A 24,000-nucleotide genomic window follows, 5' to 3' on the forward strand; every position below is an offset into this window, starting at 1 on the left:
TAAAGGTCACGTTAACTGGCTGATGTTATCTCCTAGGACACAACATAAAGGTCACGTTAACTGGCTGATGTTATCTCCTAGGACACAACATAAAGGTCACGTTAACTGGCTGATGTTATCTCCTAGGACACAACATAAAGGTCACGTTAACTGGCTGATGTTATCTCCTAGGACACAACATAAAGGTCACGTTAACTGGCTGATGTTATCTCCTAGGACACAACATAAAGGTCACGTTAACTGGCTGATGTTATCTCACAGAACAAAACATATCAGATCTCCTGAGTCTGTGATGACCTCAGACCTTATTTTCAGCGTTTATCCTGAACCCCCATTGGAAGGAACTGCTGAACAAACAGAGGGAGAAGATAACGACTCATTTCTGTTGTTTAGTAAACAAGCAGAACTCTGTGACGGTCTGGCCTCTGTATGTGTGTGTGTGAAACCTGTGTGTGTTATGTGTGTGTGTGTGTGGTGCGTTTGTGTGTACTGTCTGACCGGTCCTTGGCCTCTGTGTCTGTGTCTGTGTCTATATGTGAACCAAACGGTCCCAGGGTGAGAAGTGTGTGTGTGTGTGTGTGTGTGTGTGTGTGTGTGTGTGTGTGTGTGTGTGTGTGTGTGTGTGTGTGTGTGGTGTGTGTGTGTGTGTGTGTGTGTGTGTGTGTGTGTGTGTGTGTGTATCTGTGTGTGTGTGTGTGTGTGTGTGTGTGTGGGTGTGTGTGTGTGTGTGTGTGTATCTGTGTGTGTGTGTGTGTGTGTGTGTGATCTGTGTGTGTGTGTGTGTGTGTGTGTGTGTGTGTGTGTGTGTGTGTGTGTGTGTGTGTGTGTGTGTGTGTGTGTGTGTGTGTGTGTGTGTGTGTGTGTGTGTGTGTGTGTGTGTGTGTGTGTCTGTGTCTGTGTGTCTGTGTATCTGTGTGTATCTGTGTGTGTGTGTGTTTGTGTGTATCTGTGTGTGTGTGTCTGTGTGTATCTGTGTGTATCTGTGTGTATCTGTGTGTGTCTGTCTGTGTGTATCTGTGTGTGTGTGTGTGTCCTCTACTCACAGTCTCCCTGTTTCTTGATCTTCAGTGTGACAGACTCTCCAGCCATCTGCAGCAGGTGAATGGCTTCACTCAGTGGTTTACCCTTCAGACTGTTACAGTTGATGGCAAGGATCCTGTCTCCGATGTGGATCGCTCCCGTCCTACACACAGAGAAACACCAGGGTAGTGTTCATTAGGGATGTACTACCAATAGGATCCTGTCTCCGATGTGGATCGCTCCCGTCCTACACACAGAGAAACACCAGGGTAGTGTTCATTAGGGATGTACTACCAATAGGATCCTGTAATGGATCGCTCCCGTCCTACACAGAGAAACACCAGGGTAGTGTTCATTAGGGATGTACTACCAATAGGATCCTGTCTCCGATGTGGATCGCTCCCGTCCTAACACAGAGAAACACCAGGGTAGTGTTCATTAGGGATGTACTACCAATAGGATCCTGTCTCCGATGTGGAGCTAATCCTAACACAGAGGAACACCAGGGTAGTGTTCATTAGGGATGTACTACCAATAGGATCCTGTCTCCGATGTGGATCGCTCCCGTCCTACACACAGAGAAACACCAGGGTAGTGTTCATTAGGGATGTACTACCAATAGGATCCTGTCTCCGATGTGGATCGCTCCCGTCCTACACACAGAGGAACACCAGGGTAGTGTTCATTAGGGATGTACTACCAATAGGATCCTGTCTCCGATGTGGATCGCTCCCGTCCTACACACAGAGAAACACCAGGGTAGTGTTCATTAGGGAGCAAACGTTATGAACCCGGGGATGTACTACCAATAGGAAGTTGCACATTATCTGGCTACAGTGTGTTCTGCTGAACATGACCCAGAAGAGAAGAGGCCTTCGCTCTGTGTGCAAAGAGAGTGGCAACAAAATGATCTGTCAGATTAATGCCCCCCCCCCCAGAAACCTCAACTCTTTATCCTACTGAGCCAAACACATTTTCTGTCTTCAGACCAGCTGGTCTGGCGTCTGCCTGAGCTATCCAAACCTCCCCAGGGTGTCAGTCAGTTCTACCCAGCACCACCGAGGGAGGGAGGGAGGGAGGGCAAGAGGGAGGGCAAGAGGGAGGGAGGGAGGGAGGGCAAGAGAGAGGGAGGGAGGGCAAGAGAGAGGGAGGGAGGGAGGGCAAGAGAGAGGGCAAGAGAGAGGGCAAGAGGGAGGGAGGGCAAGAGAGAGGGAGGGGGAGAGAGAGAAAGAGATCCTACCCTGTCTGTCATCTTCCATCCTGTCCCCTGTCTCTGCTAGCTACGTACACCCCTGTCCCATGTCCCCTGTCTCTGCTAGCTACGCACACCCCATTCCCATGTCCCCTGTCACTACCAGCTACCCACACCCCATTCCCCTGTCTCTGCTAGCTACGCACACCCCAGTCCCCTGTCCCCTGTCTCTGCCAGCTACCCACACCCCTGTCCCATGTCCCCTGTCTCTGCTAGCTACGCACACCCCTGTCCCATGTCCCCTGTCTCTGCTAGCTACGCACACCCCTGTCTCTGCTAGCTATGCACACCCCTGTCTCTGCTAGCTACGCACACCCCATTCCCATGTCCCCTGTCACTACCAGCTACCCACACCCCAGTCCCCTGTCCCCTGTCTCTACCAGCTACCCACACCCCAGTCCCCTGTCTCTACCAGCTACCCACACCCCAGTCCCCTGTCTCTGCTAGCTACGCACACCCCAGTCCCCTGTCTCTACCAGCTACCCACACCCCAGTCCCCTGTCTCTACCAGCTACCCACACCCCAGTCCCCTGTCCCCTGTCTCTGCCAGCTACCCACACCCCTGCCCCATGTCCCCTGTCTCTGCTAGCTACGCACACCCCTGTCCCATGTCCCCTGTCTGCTAGCTACGCACACCCCTGTCCCATGTCCCCTGTCTCTGCTAGCTACGCACACCCCTGTCTCTGCTAGCTATGCACACCCCTGTCTCTGCTAGCTACGCACACCCCATTCCCATGTCCCCTGTCACTACCAGCTACCCATTCCCATGTCCCCTGTCACTACCAGCTACCCACACCCCAGTCCCCTGTCCCCTGTCTCTACCAGCTACCCACACCCCAGTCCCCTGTCTCTACCAGCTACCCACACCCCAGTCCCCTGTCTCTGCCAGCTACCCACACCCCAGTCCCCTGGCCCCTGTCTCTACCAGCTACCCACACCCCATTCCCATGTCCCCTGTCACTACCAGCTACCCACACCCCAGTCCCCAGTCCCCTGTCTCTACCAGCTACCCACTCCCCATTCCCCTGTCCCCTGTCTCTACCAGCTACCCCCATTCCCCTGTCCCCTGTCTCTACCAGCTACCCACACCCCATTCCCCTGTCCCCTGTCTCTACCAGCTACCCACACCCCATTGCCCTGTCCCGTCTCTACCAGCTACCCACTCCCCATTGCCCTGTCCCGTCTCTACCAGCTACCCACTCCCCATTCCCCAATTGCCCTGTCTCTACCAGCTACCCCCACCCCCCCCCTAGCTCTCTCACCTCTCGGCCAGCGACCCCCACCCCCTAGCTCTCTCACCTCTCGGCCAGCGACCCCCACCCCCTAGCTCTCTCACCTCTCGGCCAGTCCTCCCTTGGTGAGGCTGGAGATGACGATGGGGTCAAAGGGCTCCTCTGTGCCTGAGATGGTGATCCCCAGCGGACCTCCATATCTCTTCAGCTCCACCGTGTAGATGATGGATCCAGACAGCTCCTGTTCGTCTGGAACACAGGACAGCACAGTGTCTTCCTCCGTCCCTTGGCTTTACAACCCTGTCCCCATGCTGGGACAAGCACTGGTCAGGGTTAGGACCAGGGTTAGGACCAGGGTTAGGACCAGGGTTAGGACCAGGGTTAGGGTCAGGGTTAGGACCAGGGTTAGGGTCAGGGTTAGGGTCAGGGTTAGGACCAGGGTTAGGGTCAGGGTTAAGACCAGGGTTAATACCAGGGTTAGGGTCAGGGTTAGGACCAGGGTTAAGACCAGGGTTAGTGTCAGGGTTAAGACCAGGGTTAAGACCAGGGTTAGGGTCAGGGTTAATACCAGGGTTAGGACTAGGGTTAAGATCAGGGTTAGGACCAGGGTCAGGTTCAGGGTTTGGGCCAGGGTTAAGACCAGGGTAAGGACCAGGGTTAGTACCAGGGTTTGGGCCAGGGTTAGTACCAGGTTTAGGACCAGGGTTAGTAGGGTTTGGGCCAGGGTTAGGACCAGGGTTTACCAGGGTTAGGGCCAGGGTTAGGACCAGGGTAAGGACCAGGGTTAGGACCAGGGTTAGGACCAGGGTAAGGACCAGGGTTCGGACCAGGGTTAGGGTCAGGGTTAGGGTCAGGGTTAAGACCAGGGTTAAGACCATAGACCATATAGGGTTAGGACCAGGGTTAAGACCAGGGTTAGGACCAGGGTTAAGACCATAGACCATATAGGGTTAGGACCAGGGTTAGGGCCAGGGTTAGGACCAGGGTTTTAGAAATTACAGCATTTGTTGTACATAATCTCCCCATTTTAAGGGACCAGAAGTATCGGGACAAGTTCACTATTAAAGGAAGTAGTAAAAAGTGAAGTGTTTAGTCCCGTATCCATAGCAATGACAACATCAAGCTTGTGCCTCAAATTGGTTGGATGCATTTGCTGTTTGTTTTGGTTGTGTTTCAGATTATTTTGTGCCCAGTATAAATGAAGGGTAAATAAATGCATTGTGTCATTTTTGGAGTCACTTTAATTGTATAAATAAGAATAGAATATGTTGCCTAAACACTTCAACATTCATGTGGATGTTACCATGGTTACGGACAGTCTTGAATGAATCTCGAAATAACGATGAGAAACTCATTCAACCTCGTAGTTATTGTATCATTTAAAATACAAAGTGCCAGAACAACAACAAGGGTCCTTTTGGAGCTCACTGTACGACAGCATGGAGATAGATAACAGAGTGGAGCTAGATAACAGAGTGGAGCTAGATAACAGAGTGGAGCTAGATAACAGAGTGGAGCTAGATAACAGAGTGGAGCTAGATAACAGAGTGGAGCTAGATAACAGAGTGGAGTTAGATAACAGTGTGGAGCTAGATAACAGCGTGGAGCTAGATAACAGCGTGGAGCTAGATAACAGTGTGGAGCTAGATAACAGCGTGGAGCTAGATAACAGAGTGGAGCTAGGACAGGGAGGACCTAGAGAGAGTGAGAGGACCAAAAGAGAGAGAGAGGACCTAGAGAGAGAGAGAGAGAGAGAGAGAGAGAGAGAGAGGAGAGAGAGGACCTAGAGAGAGAGAGAGAGAGAGAGGACCTAGATAGAGAGGGAGTGGAGAACTATCTCTCCGTGTTGAGAGGGCATCCCACTTTAGACGGACTGTAGCCCAGCTGTGAGTTCCTCTCCATCAGATCAGGAACGTTCAAAGAGAAGCCCTGCTCATTTGAAACTCAGAGAGTCAGAGGTCACACATTCAGATCAGATCAGAGGGTCTACGCTACAGTTTCCTCACACATACAGATCAGAGGGTCTACGCTACAGTTTCCTCACAATACAGATCAGAGGGTCTACGCTACAGTTTTCTCACACATACAGATCAGATCAGAGGGTCTACGCTACAGTTTCCTCACACATACAGATCAGATCAGAGCAGCTGCTGAGAGCTGGAGACTCTCTGAGGAAGAAGAACCGGCTGAGCGTCTGAATAATGTAGAACGAATCTACAATCCCTACTTTGTTTAACTACTTCATGTTTTTCACCGCTACTTGGAGAGAGTTGAATATTGGTTAATAAAACCCTCTGTTGAAAGCCGACCAGGCCTGTTTCCTCAAAGCATCTCAGAGTACGAGTGCTGAACCAGGATCTGATCTCTTATTCATTATCATTTAGTAGGATTTCATTTGGATATTTTATTTAACATTTATTTAACTAGGCAAGTCAGTTTAAGTTTAATTCTGTTTTACAATGACGGCCTGCACCGGCCAAGCCTGGAATGAGGGGAGCCAGAGGAGAAACCCTTAACTCTCCTCCCAGTGACTATGGGTGGTGGGAGGAGCCAGAGGAGAAACCCTTAACTCTCCTCCCAGTGAATATGGGTGGTGGGAGGAGCCTGGAGGAGAGACCTTTACTCTCATCCCAGTGACTGTGGGTGGTGGGAGGAGCCAGGAGGAGAAACCCTTAACTCTCATCCCAGTGACTATGGGTGGTGGGAGGAGCCAGGAGGAGAAACCCTTAACTCTCCTCCCAGTGACTATGGGTGGTGGGAGGAGCCAGGAGGAGAAACCCTTAACTCTCATCCCAGTGACTATGGGTGGTGGGTGGAGCCAGAGGAGAAACCCTTAACTCTCCTCCCAGTGACTATGGGTGGTGGGAGGAGCCAGGAGGAGAACCCTTAACTCTCCTCCCAGTGACTATGGGTGGTGGGAGGAGCCAGGAGGAGAACCCCTTAACTCTCCTCCCAGTGACTATGGGTGGTGGGAGGAGCCAGAGGAGAACCCTTAACTCTCCTCCCAGTGACTATGGGTGGTGGGAGGAGCCAGAGGAGAACCCCTTAACTCTCCTCCCAGTGACTATGGGTGGTGGGAGGAGCCAGAGGAGAACCCCTTAACTCTCCTCCCTCCCAGTGACTATGGGTGGTGGGAGGAGCCAGAGGAGAACCCCTTAACTCTCATCCCAGTGACTATGGGTGGTGGGAGGAGCCAGGAGGAGAAACCCTTAACTCTCCTCCCAGTGACTATGGGTGGTGGGAGGAGCCAGAGGAGAACCCTTAACTCTCCTCCTCCCAGTGACTATGGGTGGTGGGAGGAGCCAGAGGAGAACCCCTTAACTCTCATCCCAGTGAATATGGGTGGTGGGAGGAGCCTGGAGGAGAGACCCTTACTCTCATCCCAGTGACATGGGTGGTGGGAGGAGCCAGGAGGAGAATTTTATTTAACTCTCATCCCAGTGACTATGGGTGGTGGGAGGAGCCAGGAGGAGAAACCCTTAACTCTCCTCCCAGTGACTATGGGTGGTGGGAGGAGCCAGGAGGAGAAACCCTTAACTCTCATCCCAGTGACTATGGGTGGTGGGAGGAGCCAGGAGGAGAAACCCTTAACTCTCCTCCCAGTGACTATGGGTGGTGGGAGGAGCCAGGAGGAGAAACCCTTAACTCTCCTCCCAGTGACTATGGGTGGTGGGAGGAGCCAGGAGGAGAACCCCTTAACTCTCCTCCCAGTGACTATGGGTGGTGGGAGGAGCCAGAGGAGAACCCCTTAACTCTCCTCCCAGTGACTATGGGTGGTGGGAGGAGCCAGAGGAGAACCCCTTAACTCTCTTCCCAGTGACTATGGGTGGTGGGAGGAGCCAGAGGAGAACCCCTTAACTCTCCTCCCTCCCAGTGACTATGGGTGGTGGGAGGAGCCAGAGGAGAACCCCTTAACTCTCATCCCAGTGACTATGGGTGGTGGGAGGAGCCAGGAGGAGAAACCCTTAACTCTCCTCCCAGTGACTATGGGTGGTGGGAGGAGCCAGAGGAGAACCCCTTAACTCTCATCCCAGTGAATATGGGTGGTGGGAGGAGCCTGGAGGAGAGACCCTTACTCTCATCCCAGTGACTGTGGGTGGTGGGAGGAGCCAGGAGGAGAAACCCTTAACTCTCATCCCAGTGACTATGGGTGGTGGGAGGATGTCCATGGTGAATGGAGAAACCCTTAAGAGCCTCCCAGTGACTAAATGGGTGGTGGGAGGAGCCAGGAGGAGAAACCCTTAACTCTCCTCCCAGTGACTATGGGTGGTGGGAGGAGCCAGGAGGAGAAACCCTTAACTCTCCTCCCAGTGACTATGGGTGGTGGGAGGAGCCAGGAGGAGAAATCCTTAACTCTCCTCCCAGTGACTATGGGTGGTGGGAGGAGCCAGGAGGAGAAATCCTTAACTCTCCTCCCAGTGACTATGGGTGGTGGGAGGAGCCAGGAGGAGACGCGTAGCTAAAGTGACAGATACACTCTGCCTGTGTGTGTGTGTCCAGTGTGTGTGTGTGTGTCCAGTGTGTGTGTGTGTGTGTGTGTGTCCAGTGTGTGTGTGTGTGTGTGTGTCCAGTGTGTGTGTCCAGTGTGTGTCCAGTGTGTGTGTGTGTGTGTGTGTGTGTGTGTGTGTCGTGTGTGTGTGTGTGTGTGTGTGTGTGTGTGTGTGTGTGTGTGTCCAGTGTGTGTGTGTGTGTGTGTGTCCAGTGTGTGTGTCCAGTGTGTGTCCAGTGTGTGTGTGTGTGTGTGTGTGTGTGTGTGTGTCCAGTGTGTGTGTGTGTGTGTGTGTGTGTGTGTGTGTGTGTGTGTGTGTGTGTCCAGTGTGTGTGTGTGTGTGTGTGTGTCCAGTGTGTGTGTGTCCAGTGTGTGTGTGTGTGTGTGTGTGTGTTGTGTAAACACTCCGACTACATTAGTAATAACAGTGAAGTGAGTCCTGGAACCTGATTATCTCTGTTTCATTACAACTTCAATTAGAAATATTTAGTTCCTCGTTCAAACAAATAACTAACGGAACCAATCAGACACTAGACACATAGGGCGCATCCCAAATTACACTCCCCCTTTTCCCCTTTCTAGTGCACTACTTTTGACCAGGGCCTATAGGGAATTAGGGTGCCATTTGAGAGGCATGGAAACAAATGAATCAGTAAACATGGATGTCTGATGTCAGTTTGATCCCCCCCCCCCTCTGTGAGCCGTGGGGACATGTTAGTTGTTAAATGGTCTGATTGAACAAACAAAGCATTTCATTTGTTCCAATTAAACTAATCTAAGCCTAATATGCGTACAGAGTAATAGCTCTGTGATGATTGGCCGTGGTGGGGTCTCCTGCTGCATTGCAATAGGGGAACTGAGAATACTCCTTCAGGAAACAGTGTGGTGGGCAGGACTGTGTTATCTACAGTGGGCTGGGTTTACACAGGAAGCCCAGTTCCTTCAGGAAACAGTGTGGTGGGCAGGACTGTGTTATCTACAGTGGGCTGGGTTTACACAGGAAGCCCAGTTCCTTCAGGAAACAGTGTGGTGGGCAGGACTGTGTTATCTCCAGTGGGCTGGGTTTACACAGGAAGCCCAGTTCTTTCAGGAAACGGTGTGGTGGGCAGGACTGTGTTATCTCCAGTGGACTGGGTTTACACAGGAAGCCCAATTCTTTTGGAAGGTCCGTCTTTTGACCAATCCCATCAGATCTTTTCACATCAAATTATTTTTCAGCTCTGATCTGATTGGTCAAAAGACAAATTAGTGAGAAGGAAAAAAAAAGAGATTTGGTCTGTCTGTGTAAACCCAGACATTCTGTTGTAGTTTTAATTCTACATTTAAAATTCGACCATTCTTAATTAGTACCAGTGTAGTGGGCTTGGCTCTGTCTCCATGTGGTGTTCTGTCAGACATCATATCAACTCCATCATTCAGTCAGTGAGACTGGGAGAAATGAATCAACCCTGTGCTGTTCTGTCAGACTTCATACTGATCATATCAACTCCATCATTCAGTCAGTGAGACTGGGTCAAAATGAATCAACCCTGTGCTGTTCTGTCAGACATCATAGATTTGGTCTGTCTGTGTAAACCCAGCCATTCTGTTGTAGTTTCAACTCCATCATTCAGTCAGTGAGACTGGGAGAAATGAATCAACCCTGTGCTGTTCTGTCAGACATCATGTGGTGATCATCATCAACTCCATCATTCAGTCAGTGAGACTGGGAGGAATGAATCAACCCTGTGCTGTTCTGTCAGACATCATACTGATCATATCAACTCCATCATTCAGTCAGTGAGACTGGGAGAATGAATCAACCCTGTGCTGTTCTGTCAGACTTCATACTGATCATAACAACTCCATCATTCAGTCAGTGAGACTGGGAGAAATGAATCATTGAATACGACTCGCAATTGAAGCCACATTTGTTTTTTACATTTCTGTCGCTATTTTTGATAAATTATAAATGTAATTCCATTTCCTGGAAATAGAAGGAACATGTGTATTGATGATGATATCCTAGGGCTGTAGAGATGGGTTGGAGTGAGGGCTAACTCACACGCTCCAGTTTTAGGTATGACAGGCCTGGTCAGGTGAATTATATCTAACAAGGACAGTGGTTTTGACTAGCAGAGAGGTTGGAACAGTGGTTTTGACTACTACAGAGAGGTTGGAACAGTGGTTTTGACTAACAGAGAGGTTGGTTCAGTGGTTTTGACTACTAGAGAGGTTGAAACAGTGGTTTTGACTAACAGAGAGGTTGGTACAGTGGTTTTGACTAACAGAGAGGTTGGTACAGTGGTTTTCACTAACAGAGAGGTTGAAACAGTGGTTTTGACTAACAGAGAGGTTGGTTCAGTGGTTTTCACTAACAGAGAGGTTGGTACAGTGGTTTTGACTAACAGAGAGGTTGGTTCAGTGGTTTTGACTAACAGAGAGGTTGGAACAGTGGTTTTGACTAACAGTGTGTGTGTGTGTGTGTGTGTGTGTGTCCAGTGTGTGTGTGTGTCCAGTGTGTGTGTGTGTGTGTGTGTGTGTGTGTGTGTCCAGTGTGTGTGTGTCCAGTGTGTGTGTGTCCAGTGTGTGTGTGTGTGTGTGTCCAGTGTGTGTGTGTGTCCAGTGTGTGTGTGTGTGTCCAGTGTGTGTGTGTGTGTGTGTGTGTGTGTGTGTGTGTGTGTGTGTGTGTGTGTGTGTGTGTGTGTGTGTGTGTGTGTGTGTGTGTGTGTGTGTGTGTGTGTGTGTGTGTGTGTGTGTGTGTGTGTGTCCAGTGTGTACGCACTACCTGAGTTGTCCTCGTCCTTGCGGATCTTGAGCTTGACCAGTTCTTCACACTGCTGGAGAATCTGAACAGCATCTTCCATGGAGCAGTTGTCCAGCCGGATGTTATCGATGGCCAGCAGCTTGTCCCCCAGCTCCAGAGTCCCAGTCCTGGGGAGAGGAACATACAGACCAGGGTTTAGAGGTGACCAGCAGCTTGAAATGAGACTCCAGAGTCCCAGTCCTGGGGAGAGGAACATACAGACCAGGGAGAGGTGACAAGCTGCTGAAATGGGGAGAACTCAGACCAGGGAGACCTGTTACCAGCAGCTTGTCCCTGAGCTCCAGAGACCAGTCCTGGGGAGAGGAACTACAGACCAGGGTTTAGGTGACAGGCTTGTCCCCCAGCTCCAGAGTCCCAGTCCTGATGAAATGAGACTCACAGAGACCTGTTAACAGGAGTCCTGACAGAGACAAGCTGATGAAATGAGACTCACAGAGACCTGTTAACAGGAGTCCTGACAGAGACAAGCTGATGAAATCAGACTCACAGAGACCTGTTAACAGGGAACATAGGGTTTTGATCAAACATAGTGCACTACATAGGGAATAGGGTGCCATTTGGAATCCAGACCAAGCAGTCATCAGTTTGCTCCCTTCCCTCCCTTCACCATGACAACACAGAGGCAGAATACTGTTCAGTTGTCCTCATTCCTCATTCTGGAACAACATTTTATATTCCAATGTAATCCAGAGAAAGAAACTCATTATTAAAGTGACCAATAATCTCTGTTGTTTTTTAGTTTTGTCCAAAATGACTAAATCCTGAAAGGTATAAGGGACAACACCTGCCCAATTTACCTGAAAGCCAGGTCATCGTTACGGTAAATACCCTAGTACAAGAGCATAGGAAAAGGTTTTATTAACGTACCTCCTCTAATAGAGCAGCAGAATATAAATTAGAATCACATCATAACTCCCCAGTGCCTCTCCTCTGTCTCCTTGACAGGGGTAACTAATACCTAGATAGAACCGGACTGGGTGCCTCTCCTCTGTCTCCTTGACAGGGGTGGGTAATAGAACCGGACTGGGTGCCTCCTCTGTCTCCTAATACCTAGATAGAACCGGACTGGGTGCCTCTCCTCTGTCTCCTTGACAGGGGTGGGTAACTAATACCTAGATAGAACAGGACCGTGTTGCTTTGACAGGGGGGGAGAGAATCATAATCACTGATTAGTCCATAACCCAATTCCTCTCATCTTCCTCTCAGCATAATTACCAGATCTGTATCCCAAATGGAACCCTATTCTCTATGTAGTGTCCTAGTTTTGACCAGGGCCCATAGGGAATAGGTGCCAATTGGGCCGCAGTCCAAGGCAAACATATGTGTTGGTTGCGTAAGGCCTGGCAAAACGAGGGCAGAGACAGAATGTGGGTTAATTAGTTAGAGCCCTGGTGGTAAACAGATTGCAGCGTTGCCTTGGTAACGGGTCTGGATGTAAACACAGAGAACACCCAGCCCAGTTACTGCAGAAGGAGGAGGGTTTAAAACTACTATCTCTGTCTGTAGGTTGTGCGTGTGTGTGTGTCTGTGTCTGTGTGTGTGTGTGTGTGTGTGTGTGTGTGTGTGTATTTGTGTGCTCCACACAACTTGTAGCTACTGCTACCCCTCTACCCCTCTACCCCTCTATCCCTCTACCCCTCTACCCCTCTACCCCAGCTGAGAATTCCCTCTCTCTGTGTAAAGTCTAGTTTCCACTTTGGGGGATATAATTGAAGAACCTTGTCCGCTGCCTCCTACAATGAGATGACAACATCCGTTAGGTAGCCAGCGACTCGTCAAGCTGGCCCACTTCAGTTGAGAGGTTCAATCACAGTTTATACGTGTGTCCTAACGATTGTGTGTGTGACGTCTCGTGGTGTTTTTTATTATGTGGGGTAATGGCACCCTGGGGGTCGTACCACAGAGCAGGGAGCCTGGCCACTGAACACCGGAACACGGAGCAGGGAGCCTGGCCACTGAACACCGGAACACGGAGCCTGGCCACTGAACACCGGAACACGGAGCCTGGCCACTGAACACCGGAACACGGAGCAGGGAGCCTGGCCACTGAACACCGGAACACGGAGCAGGGAGCCTGGTCACTGAACATCGGAACACGGAGCCTGGCCACTGAACATCGGAACACGGAGCAGGGAGCCTGGCCCCTGGCCACTGAACATCGGAACACTGAGCCTGGCCCCTGAACATCGGAACACGGAGCCTGGCCACTGAACACGGAGCAGGGAGCCTGGCCACTGAATATCAGAACACGGAGCAGGGAGCCTGGCCACTGAATATCAGAACACGGAGCAGGGAGCCTGGCCACTGAACATCGGAACACGGAGCAGGGAGCCTGGCCACTGAACACCGGAACACGGAGCCTGGCCACTGAACATCGGAACACGGAGCCTGGTCACTGAACATCGGAACACGGAGCCTGGCAACTGAACATCGGAACACGGAGCCTGGCAACTGAACACCGGAACACGGAGCCTGGCCACTGAACACCGGAACAAGGAGCCTGGCAACTGAACATCGGAACACGGAGCCTGGCAACTGAACACCGGAACACGGAGCCTGGCCACTGAACACCGGAACACGGAGCCTGGTCACTGAACATCGGAACACGGAGCCTGGCCACTGAACACCGGAACACGGAGCCTGGCCACTGAACATCGGAACACGGAGCCTGGCCACTGAACATCGGAACACGGAGCCTGGCCACTGAACATCGGAACACAGAGCCTGGCCACTGAACACCGGAACACGGAGCCTGGCCACTGAACACCGGAACACGGAGCCTGGTCACTGAACATCGGAACACGGAGCCTGGCCACTGAACACCGGAACACGGAGCCTGGCCACTGAACATCGGAACACGGAGCCTGGCCACTGAACACCGGAACACAGAGCAGGGAGCCTGGCCACTGACCATCGGAACACGGAGCCTGGCCACTGAACACCGGAACACGGAGCCTGGCCACTGAACACCGGAACACGGAGCCTGGCCACTGAACATCGGAGCAGGGAGCCTGGTCACTGAACATCGGAACACAGAGCCTGGCCACTGAACACGGAGCAGGGAGCCTGGCCACTGAATATCGGAACACGGAGCAGGGAGCCTGGCCACTGAACATGGGAACACGGAGCAGGGAGCCTGGCCACTGAACACCGGAACACGGAGCCTGGTCACTGAACATCGGAACACGGAGCTTGGTCACTGAACATCGGAACACGGAGCCTGGCAACTGAACATCGGAACACGGAGCCTGGCAACTGAACACCGGAACACGGAGCCTGGCCACTGAACACCGGAACACGGAGCCTGGCCACTGAATATCGGAACACGGAGCCTGGTCACTGAACATCGGAACACGGAGCAGGGAGCCTGGCCACTGAACATCGGAACACGGAGCCTGGCCACTGAACATCGGAACACGGAGCCTGGTCACTGAACATCGGAACACGGAGCCTGGCAACTGAACATCGGAACACGGAGCCTGGTCACTGAACATCGGAACACGGAGCCTGGCCCCTGACCATCGGAACACGGAGCCTGGCCCCTGACCATCGGAACACGGAGCCTGGCCCCTGACCATCGGAACACGGAGCCTGGCCACTGAATATCGGAACTCGGAGCCTGGACACGGACCATCGGAACACGGAGCCTGGCCCCTGACCATCGGAACACGGAGCCTGGCCACTGAATATCGGAACTCGGAGCAGGGAGCCTGGCCCCTGGCCACTGAACATCGGAACACGGAGCAGGGAGCCTGGCCACTGAACATCGGAACACGGAGTCTGGCCACTGAACATCGGAACACAGAGCCTGGCTACTGAACATCGGAACACAGAGCCTGGCTACTGAACAATACATTATCTGCATTGATCTAGAGAATTGGAGGTATGCAGATGAGCTCATGTAGGGTCCCATCCCCCTTCCAGCCCAGAGCTGAGTGACCACAGAGCCCGGTCATAAACCACTGATTAATATCCACTGCATCAAACACAATATACTATACTGCAGAAATACATACATTTATATGTGACTCTGCCATAGTGTTGTTTAGTGGAGTGGTGTGCAGAGCAACATGCATAGTGTAGTTTAGTGGAGTGGTGTTCAGAGCAACATTCATAGTGTAGTTTAGTGGAGTGGTGTGCAGAGCAACATTCATAGTGTAGTTTAGTGGAGTGGTGTGCAGAGCAACATTCATAGTGTAGTTTAGTGGAGTGGTGTGCAGAGCAACATTCATAGTGTAGTTTAGTGGAGTGGTGTGCAGAGCAACATTCATAGTGTAGTTTAGTGGAGTGGTGTGGAGAGCAACATTCATAGTGTAGTTTAGTGGAGTGGTGTTCAGAGCAACATTCATAGTGTAGTTTAGTGGAGTGGTGTGCAGAGCAACATTCATAGTGTAGTTTAGTGGAGTGGTGTGCAGAGCAACATTCATAGTGTAGTTTAGTGGAGTGGTGTGCAGAGCAACATTCATAGTGTAGTTTAGTGGAGTGGTGTGAGAGCAACATTCATAGTGTAGTTTAGTGGAGTGGTGTGCAGAGCAACATTCATAGTGTAGTTTAGTGGAGTGGTGTGCAGAGCAACATTCATAGTGTAGTTTAGTGGAGTGGTGTGCAGAGCAACATTCATAGTGTAGTTTAGTGGAGTGGTGTGCAGAGCAACATTCATAGTGTAGTTTAGTGGAGTGGTGTGCAGAGCAACATTCATAGTGTAGTTTAGTGGAGTGGTGTGGAGAGCAACATTCATAGTTTAGTGGAGTGGTGTGGAGAGCAACATTCATAGTGTAGTTTAGTGGAGTGGTGTGCAGAGCAACATTCATAGTGTAGTTTATTGGAGTGGTGTGCAGAGCAACATTCATAGTTTAGTGGAGTGGTGTGCAGAGCAACATTCATAGTGTAGTTTAGTGGAGTGGTGTGCAGAGCAACATTCATCATGTAGTTTAGTGGAGTGGTGTGCAGAGCAACATTCATAGTGTAGTTTAGTGGAGTGGAGTGGTGAGCAACATTCATCATGTAGTTTAGTGGAGTGGTGTGGAGAGCAACATTCATAGTGTAGTTTAGTGGAGTGGTGTGCAGAGCAACATTCATCATGTAGTTTAGTGGAGTGGTGTGCAGAGCAACATTCATAGTGTAGTTTAGTGGAGTGGAGTGGTGAGCAACATTCATAGTTTAGTGGAGTGGAGTGGTGAGCAACATTCATAGTTTAGTAGAGTGGTGAGCAGAGCACCACTGAGACAAAGTTGTGTCACATGTTGTATTTTTCAGATAATTTACCTGTGAGCAGTTTGATTAGTTGATTGATGTATTTACCTGTGAGCAGTTTGATTGGTTGATTGATGTATTTACCTGTGAGCTGTTTGATTGGTTGATTGATGTATTTACCTGTGAGCAGTTTGATTGGTTGATTGATGTATTTACCTGTGAGCAGGTTGATTGGTTGATTGGTGTATTTACCTGTGAGCAGGTTGATTGGTTGATTGATGTATTTACCTGTGAGCAGGTTGATTGATGTATTTACCTGTGAGCAGGTTGATTGATGTATTTACCTGTGAGCAGGTTGATTGATGTATTTACCTGTGAGCAGGTTGATTGATGTATTTACCTGTGAGCAGGTTGATTGATGTATTTACCTGTGAGCAGGTTGATTGATGTATTTACCTGTGAGCAGGTTGATTGATGTATTTACCTGTGAGCAGGTTGATTGATGTATTTACCTGTGAGCAGGTTGATTGGTTGATTGATGTATTTACCTGTGAGCAGGTTGATTGATGTATTTACCTGTGAGCCACGCTGCCCTTCTTGATGTCGGAGATGATGAGAGCGTCCCCAGGTTTCCTACTGGATGGAGCTAGGAGCAGAGCAAGAAAGGATGGAGGTATGAGAGAGAGAGAGAGAGAGAGAGCAACAAAACCACAGGCTTAAATCAATAACAAAACCACAGGCCTTTACCATTAACAAAACCACAGGCTTTTACCATTAACAAAACCACAAGCTTATATCAGTAACAAAACCACAGGCTTTTATCATTAACAAAACCACAGGCTTATATCAATAACAAAACCACAGGCTTTTATCATTAACAAAACCACAGGCTTATATCAGTAACAAAACCACAGGCTTTTACCATTAACAAAACCACAGGCTTATATCAATAACAAAACCACAGGCTTTTATCATTAACAAAACCACAGGCTTAAATCAGTAACAAAACCACAGGCTTTTACCATTAACAAAACCACAGGCTTATATCATTAACAAAACCACAGGCTTTTATCATTAACAAAACCACAGGCTTATATCATTAACAAAACCACAGGCTTATATCAGTAACAAAACCACAGGCTTTTACCATTAACAAAACCACAGGCTTTTATCATTAACAAAACCACAGGCTTATATCATTAACAAAACCACAGGCTTATATCAGTAACAAAACCACAGGCTTTTACCATTAACAAAACCACAGGCTTAAATCATTAACAAAACCACAGGCTTTTATCATTAACAAAACCACAGGCTTTTACCATTAACAAAACCACAGGCTTTTATCATTAACAAAACCACAGGCCTTTATCATTAACAAAACCACAGGCTTATACCATTAACAAAGTCCTTCTGTAGCTCAGTTGGTAGAGCATGGCGCTTGTAACGCCAGGGTAGTGGGTTCGATCCCCGGGACCACCCATACGTAGAATGTATGCACACATGACTGTAAGTCGCTTTGGATAAAAGCGTCTGCTAAATGGCATATATTATTATTATAACAAAACCACAGGCTTTTATCATTAACAAAACCACAGGCTTATATCAGTAACAAAACCACAGGCTTTTATCATTAACAAAACCACAGGCTTAAATCATTAACAAAACCACAGGCTTAAATCATTAACAAAACCACAGGCTTATACCATTAACAAAACCACAGGCCTTTATCATTAACAAAACCACAGGCTTATACCATTAACAAAACCACAGGCTTTTATCATTAACAAAACCACAGGCTTAAATCATTAACAAAACCACAGGCTTATACCATTAACAAAACCACAGGCTTTTATCATTAACAAAACCACAGGCTTTTACCATTAACAAAACCACAGGCTTTTATCATTAACAAAACCACAGGCTTTTATCATTAACAAAACCACAGGCTTATATCATTAACAAAACCAACTTGTGAAAATGGCGTCTCATTCATTTCTTTGGTTGCATTTACACAGGCAGCCCAATTCTGATCTTTTTTTCAGATCAGCTCTGAAATAGAGATGTGATGTGATTGGTCAAAAGAGCAATTAGTGGAAAAAAATCTCAGAATTGGGCTGCCTGTGTAAATGCAGCCTTTAAAGTTGATGAAAAGCGTATCAGCACAAAGTATGGTTGGGCTGAGTGCCTTACAGGAAGGGAGGAAGGGTATCTGTTTGAGTAAACAACTTCCCTCCTCTCCAACCCATAATACTCCCTGTAGCCCTACTCCTCTCCTTCCTTCCCTCCCTCCCATCTCTTTCCCCTCCCCTCTCCTCTCCTCTTTCCCTCCTCTCCTCTCCTCTTTCCCTCCCCTCTTCTCCAACCCATAATACTCCCTGTAGCCCTTACTCCTCTCCTTCCTTCCCTCCCTCCCATCTCTTTCCCCTCCCCTCTCCTCTCCTCTTTCCCTCTCCTCTTCTCCAACCCATAATACTCCCTGTAGCCCTACTCCTCTCCTTCCTTCCCTCCCTCCCATCTCTTTCCCCTCCCTTCTCCTCTCCTCTTTCCCTCCCCTCCTCTCCTCCCATGTACTCCACTCCCCATTATATTCCCTCCCCTCTCCTCCATCTCTTCTCTTCCTTCTCCTTCCTTCCCCTCCCCTCCCTTCTCCTCCCCTTCCCTCCCCTCCCCTCTCCACCCCTACTCCCCTTCTCCTCCCCTCCCCTCTCCACCCCTACTCTCCTTCTCCTCCCCTACTCTCCTTCTCCTCCCCTACTCTCCTTCTCCTCCCCTACTCTCCTTCTCCTCCCCTCTCCTACTCTCCTTCTCCTCCCCTCCCCTCCCTTCTCCTCCCCTCTCCTCCCCTCCCCTCCCCTCTCCTGTACTTCACTCTATATTGTAGTCTGCTCAACAGTTTCAGTCCACTTCAGTAAACAACCACACATTACCTCCTCATCTCAGCCGACAAAACCACAGTGCTGCCTGTCGTTACTGCAGCTCTTTACCTGACCTGTCAAATTGCCAACTCCGTCCTATTGTAATTCTGCAGCTGCTCCCTGTGTCTGTCTATAAGTCAGAGGAGAGACAGGAGAGATGTCTTTTCTGCCTACTCTGAAAGAGACACATCTCTGTGGCCCGGGTGTGTTGTGAATGTTAATGTGTGGAATCCAGGGACTGCTTGGTGTGATGTGTGGACGTCAGCGCTGTTGACTGGGTTAACAGTGGAGGGGATAGAGGCATTCTGCAGGGAGTCCACGATTTTAACTGGAGGCACTAGAGTAAGACGGTTACTTGTCCAATGAGCGAGCAGGGAGGTAAAGGTGAGAGGGAGGGGCCACCTACAGAACACTAGAGTAAGACGGTTATTTGTCCAATGAGCGAGCAGGGAGGTAAAGGTGAGAGGGAGGGGCCACCTACAGAACACTAGAGTAAGACGGTTACATGTCCAATGAGCGAGCAGGGAGGTAAAGGGGAAGGGGCGGGGCCACCTACAGAACACTAGAGTAAGACGGTTATTTGTCCAATGAGCGAGCAGGGAGGTAAAGGGGAAGGGGAGGGGCCACCTACAGAACACTAGAGTAAGACGGTTATTTGTCCAATGAGCGAGCAGGGAGGTAAAGGGGAAGGGGAGGGGCCACCTACAGAACACTAGAGTAAGACGGTTACTTGTCCAATGAGCGAGCAGGGAGGTAAAGGGAAGGGGAGGGGCCACCTACAGAACACTAGAGTAAGACGGTTACTTGTCCAATGAGCGAGCAGGGAGGTAAAGGGGAAGGGGAGGGGCCACCTACAGAACACTAGAGTAAGACGGTTACTTGTCCAATGAGCGAGCAGGGAGGTAAAGGGGAAGGGGAGGGGCCACCTACAGAACACTAGAGTAAGACGGTTACTTGTCCAATGAGCGAGCAGGGAGGTAAAGGGGAAGGGGAGGGGCCACCTACAGAACACTAGAGTAAGACGGTTACTTGTCCAATGAGCGAGCAGGGAGGTAAAGGGGAAGGGGAGGGGCCACCTACAGAACACTAGAGTAAGACGGTTACTTGTCCAATGAGCGAGCAGGGAGGTAAAGGGGAAGGGGAGGGGCCACCTACAGAACACTAGAGTAAGACGGTTATTTGTCCAATGAGCGAGCAGGGAGGTAAAGGGGAAGGGGAGGGGCCACCTACAGAACACTAGAGTAAGACGGTTACTTGTCCAATGAGCGAGCAGGGAGGTAAAGGGGAAGGGGAGGGGCCACCTACAGAACACTAGAGTAAGACGGTTATTTGTCCAATGAGCGAGCAGGGAGGTAAAGGGGAAGGGGAGGGGCCACCTACAGAACACTAGAGTAAGACGGTTACTTGTCCAATGAGCGAGCAGGGAGGTAAAGGGGAAGGGGAGGGGCCACCTACAGAACACTAGAGTAAGACGGTTACTTGTCCAATGAGCGAGCAGGGAGGTAAAGGGGAAGGGGAGGGGCCACCTACAGAACACTAGAGTAAGAGCGAGCAGGGAGCTAAAGGGGAAGGGGAGGGGCCACCTACAGAACACTAGAGTAAGACGGTTACATGTCCAATGAGCGAGCAGGGAGGTAAAGGGGAAGGGGAGGGGCCACCTACAGAACACTAGAGTAAGACGGTTATTTGTCCAATGAGCGAGCAGGGAGGTAAAGGGGAAGGGGAGGGGCCACCTACAGAACACTAGAGTAAGACGGTTATTTGTCCAATGAGCGAGCAGGGAGGTAAAGGGGAAGGGGAGGGGCCACCTACAGAACACTAGAGACATCATGTGAGGTATCCACTAAATTAACTAGTGGCACTACACCAAGAAAGTTACGGCCATTTTGCTGCTGTTGTGTGTATAGTTTCCTAAGAGAAACCGTGATGTCGACAGTGGTGGAAAATCCTGCAGGCAAGACTGTAGAATGAATTATATTTCTATGGCTACAGGATTAATTATATTTCTATGACTGTAGAATGAATTATATTTCTATGGCTACAGGATTAATTATATTTCTATGGCTGTAGAATGAATTATATTTCTATGGCTGTAGAATGAATTATATTTCTATGGCTGTAGAATGAATTATATTTCTATGGCTGAAGAATGAATTATATTTCTATGGCTACAGGATTAATTATATTTCTATGGCTACAGGATTAATTATATTTCTATGGCTACAGAATTAATTATATTTCTATGGCTACAGGATTAATTATATTTCTATGGCTACAGGATGAATTATATTTCTATGGCTACAGAATTAATTATATTTCTATGGCTGTAGAATGAATTATATTTATATGGCTGTAGAATGAATTATATTTCTATGGCTACAGGATTAATTATATTTCTATGGCTACAGGATTAATTATATTTCTATGGCTACAGAATTAATTATATTTCTATGGCTGTAGAATGAATTATATTTCTATGACTGTAGAATGAATTATATTTCTATGACTACAGAATGAATTATATTTCTATGGCTGTAGAATGAATTATATTTCTATGGCTGTAGAATGAATTATATTTCTATGGCTACAGGATTAATTATATTTCTATGGCTACAGGATGAATTATATTTCTATGGCTACAGAATTAATTATATTTCTATGGCTGTAGAATGAATTATATTTCTATGGCTGTAGAATGAATTATATTTCTATGGCTACAGGATTAATTATATTTCTATGGCTACAGGATTAATTATATTTCTATGGCTACAGAATTAATTATATTTCTATGGCTGTAGAATGAATTATATTTCTATGGCTGTAGAATGAATTATATTTCTATGGCTACAGGATTAATTATATTTCTATGGCTACAGGATTAATTATATTTCTATGGCTACAGAATTAATTATATTTCTATGGCTGTAGAATGAATTATATTTCTATGGCTACAGGATTAATTATATTTCTATGGCTACAGGATTAATTATATTTCTATGGCTGAAGAATTAATTATATTTCTATGGCTACAGAATTATTTATATTTCTATGGCTGAAGAATGAATTATATTTATATGGTTACAGAATGAATTATATTTCTATGGCTGTAGAATGAATTATATTTCTATGGCTGTAGAATGAATTATATTTCTATGGCTGTAGAATGAATTATATTTCTATGGCTGTAGAATGAATTATATTTCTATGGCTGTAGAATGAATTATATTTCTATGGCTGTAGAATGAATTATATTTCTATGGCTGTAGAATGAATTATATTTCTATGGCTGTAGAATGAATTATATTTCTATGGCTGTAGAATGAATTATATTTCTATGGCTGTAGAATGAATTATATTTCTATGGCTGCATTGCAGAAATGTATTTCCTCCCGGTGGAGAGTTGGTTAGCTGACTCTGCTGAATCCCAAATTAGACCCCTTTCCTCAGCCTCAAGCCTACAGGAAACAATGGGTTCTGGTGGTGGTTGGACCAAACAGAGAGAAAAAAACAACAACAACACACACACACAAACACACACACACACAGAGAGAGAGAGAGGAAATTGCCTCAGGGTACTGTTAGCCATCATTGAGCCACTGGTCTATCTGCCAATTAAATCTCAGCAAATACTAGTAGGTCTGCATCCCAAATGGCACCCTATTCCCCTACAGTCCTGAAGGAGCCAGCCAACAGCCCTCCAGACATACAGGAGCCAGCCACCAGCCCTCCAGGAACCAGCCACCAGCCCTCCAGCCCTGCAGGAACCAACCACCAGCCCTCCAGTCCTACAGGAACCAGCCACCAGCCCTCTGGTCTGGCAGGAACCAGCCACCAGCCCTCCAATCCTGCAGGAACCAGCCACTAGCCCTTCAGTCCTACAGGAACCAGCCACCAGCCCTCCAACCCTGCAGGAACCAGCCACTAGCCCTCCAGTCCTACAGGAACCAGCCACCAGTCCTCTAGTCTGGCAGGAACCAGCCACCAGCCCTCCAGTCCTACAGGAACCAGCCACCAGCCCTCCAGTCTGGCAGGAACCAGCCACCAGCCCTCCAGTCCTACAGGAACCAGCCACCAGCCCTACAGGGGCCAGCCACCAGCCCTCCAACCCTGCAGGAACCAGCCGCCAGCCCTCCAGTCTGGCAGGAAGCAGCCACCAGCCCTCCAGTCTTCCAGGAGCCAGCTACCAGCCCTCCAACCCTGCAGGAACCAGCCACCAGCCCTCCAGGAGCCAGCCACCTGCCCTCCAACCCTGCAGGGACCAGCCACCAGCCCTACAGGAACCAGCCACCAGCCCTCCAGTCTGGCAGGAACCAGCCACCAGCCCTCCAGGAACCAGCCACCAGCCCTCCAGTCCTACAGGAACCAGCCACCAGCCCTCCAGTCTGGCAGGAACCAGCCACCAGCCCTCCAGTCCTACAGCAACCAGCCCTCCAGTCCTACAGGAACCAGCCACCAGCCCTCCAGTCTGGCAGGAACAAGCCACCAGCCCTCCAGTCTGGCAGGAGCCAGCCACCAGCCACCAGTCCTACAGGAACCAGCCACCAGCCCTCCTGTCTTGCAGGAACCAGCCACCAGCCCTCCAGTCCTGAAGCAATCAGCCACCAGCCCTCCAGTCCTGAAGCAATCAGCCACCAGCCCTCCAGCCCTGAAGGAGCCAGCCACCAGCCCTGCAGTCCTCCAGGAACCAGTACCCTGAGGCAATTTCCTCCAGGAACCAGCCACCAGCCCTCCAGGAATCAGCCATCAGCCCTGCAGTCCTGCAGGAGTCAGCCATCAGCCCTCCAGCCCTGACGGAACCAGCCACCAGCCCTCCTGTCCTCTTGGAACCAGCCACCAGCCCTCCAGTCCTACAGGAACCAGCCACCAGCCCTCCAGTCCTACAGGAACCAGCCACCAGCCCTCCAGTCCTACAGGAACCAGCCACCAGCCCTCCAGTCCTACAGGAACCAGCCACCAGCCCTCCTGTCCTCTTGGAACCAGCCACCAGCCCTCCAGTCCTACAGGAACCAGCCACCAGCCCTCCAGTCCTACAGGAACCAGCCACCAGCCCTCCAGTCCTACAGGAACCAACCAGCCACCAGCCCTCCAGG

The 24,000-nt window shown here is 49.5% G+C and overlaps 1 protein-coding gene across 3 annotated transcripts in view; it reads right to left on the reverse strand.

Moving 5' to 3' along the window:
- The window catches only part of grip1 (glutamate receptor interacting protein 1), a 187,460-nt gene that overhangs the window by 19,290 nt on the left and 144,170 nt on the right, over positions 1–24,000 (reverse strand). For 2 of the 3 annotated variants that reach the window (XM_046296809.1, XM_046296807.1), the window contains 4 exons: positions 16,569–16,638; positions 10,758–10,906; positions 3,609–3,753; positions 1,044–1,183 (listed from right to left, as the gene is read on the reverse strand). In XM_046296809.1, coding sequence (XP_046152765.1) covers positions 1,044–1,183; positions 3,609–3,753; positions 10,758–10,906; positions 16,569–16,638 — 504 coding nt within the window. The remainder of the gene's footprint in view (positions 1–1,043; positions 1,184–3,608; positions 3,754–10,757; positions 10,907–16,568; positions 16,639–24,000) is intronic. The other variant, XM_046296808.1, reaches the window with a different exon arrangement.

This window comes from Oncorhynchus gorbuscha, linkage group LG14 (assembly GCF_021184085.1).
Source record: "Oncorhynchus gorbuscha isolate QuinsamMale2020 ecotype Even-year linkage group LG14, OgorEven_v1.0, whole genome shotgun sequence".
NCBI lineage: Eukaryota > Metazoa > Chordata > Actinopteri > Salmoniformes > Salmonidae > Oncorhynchus > Oncorhynchus gorbuscha.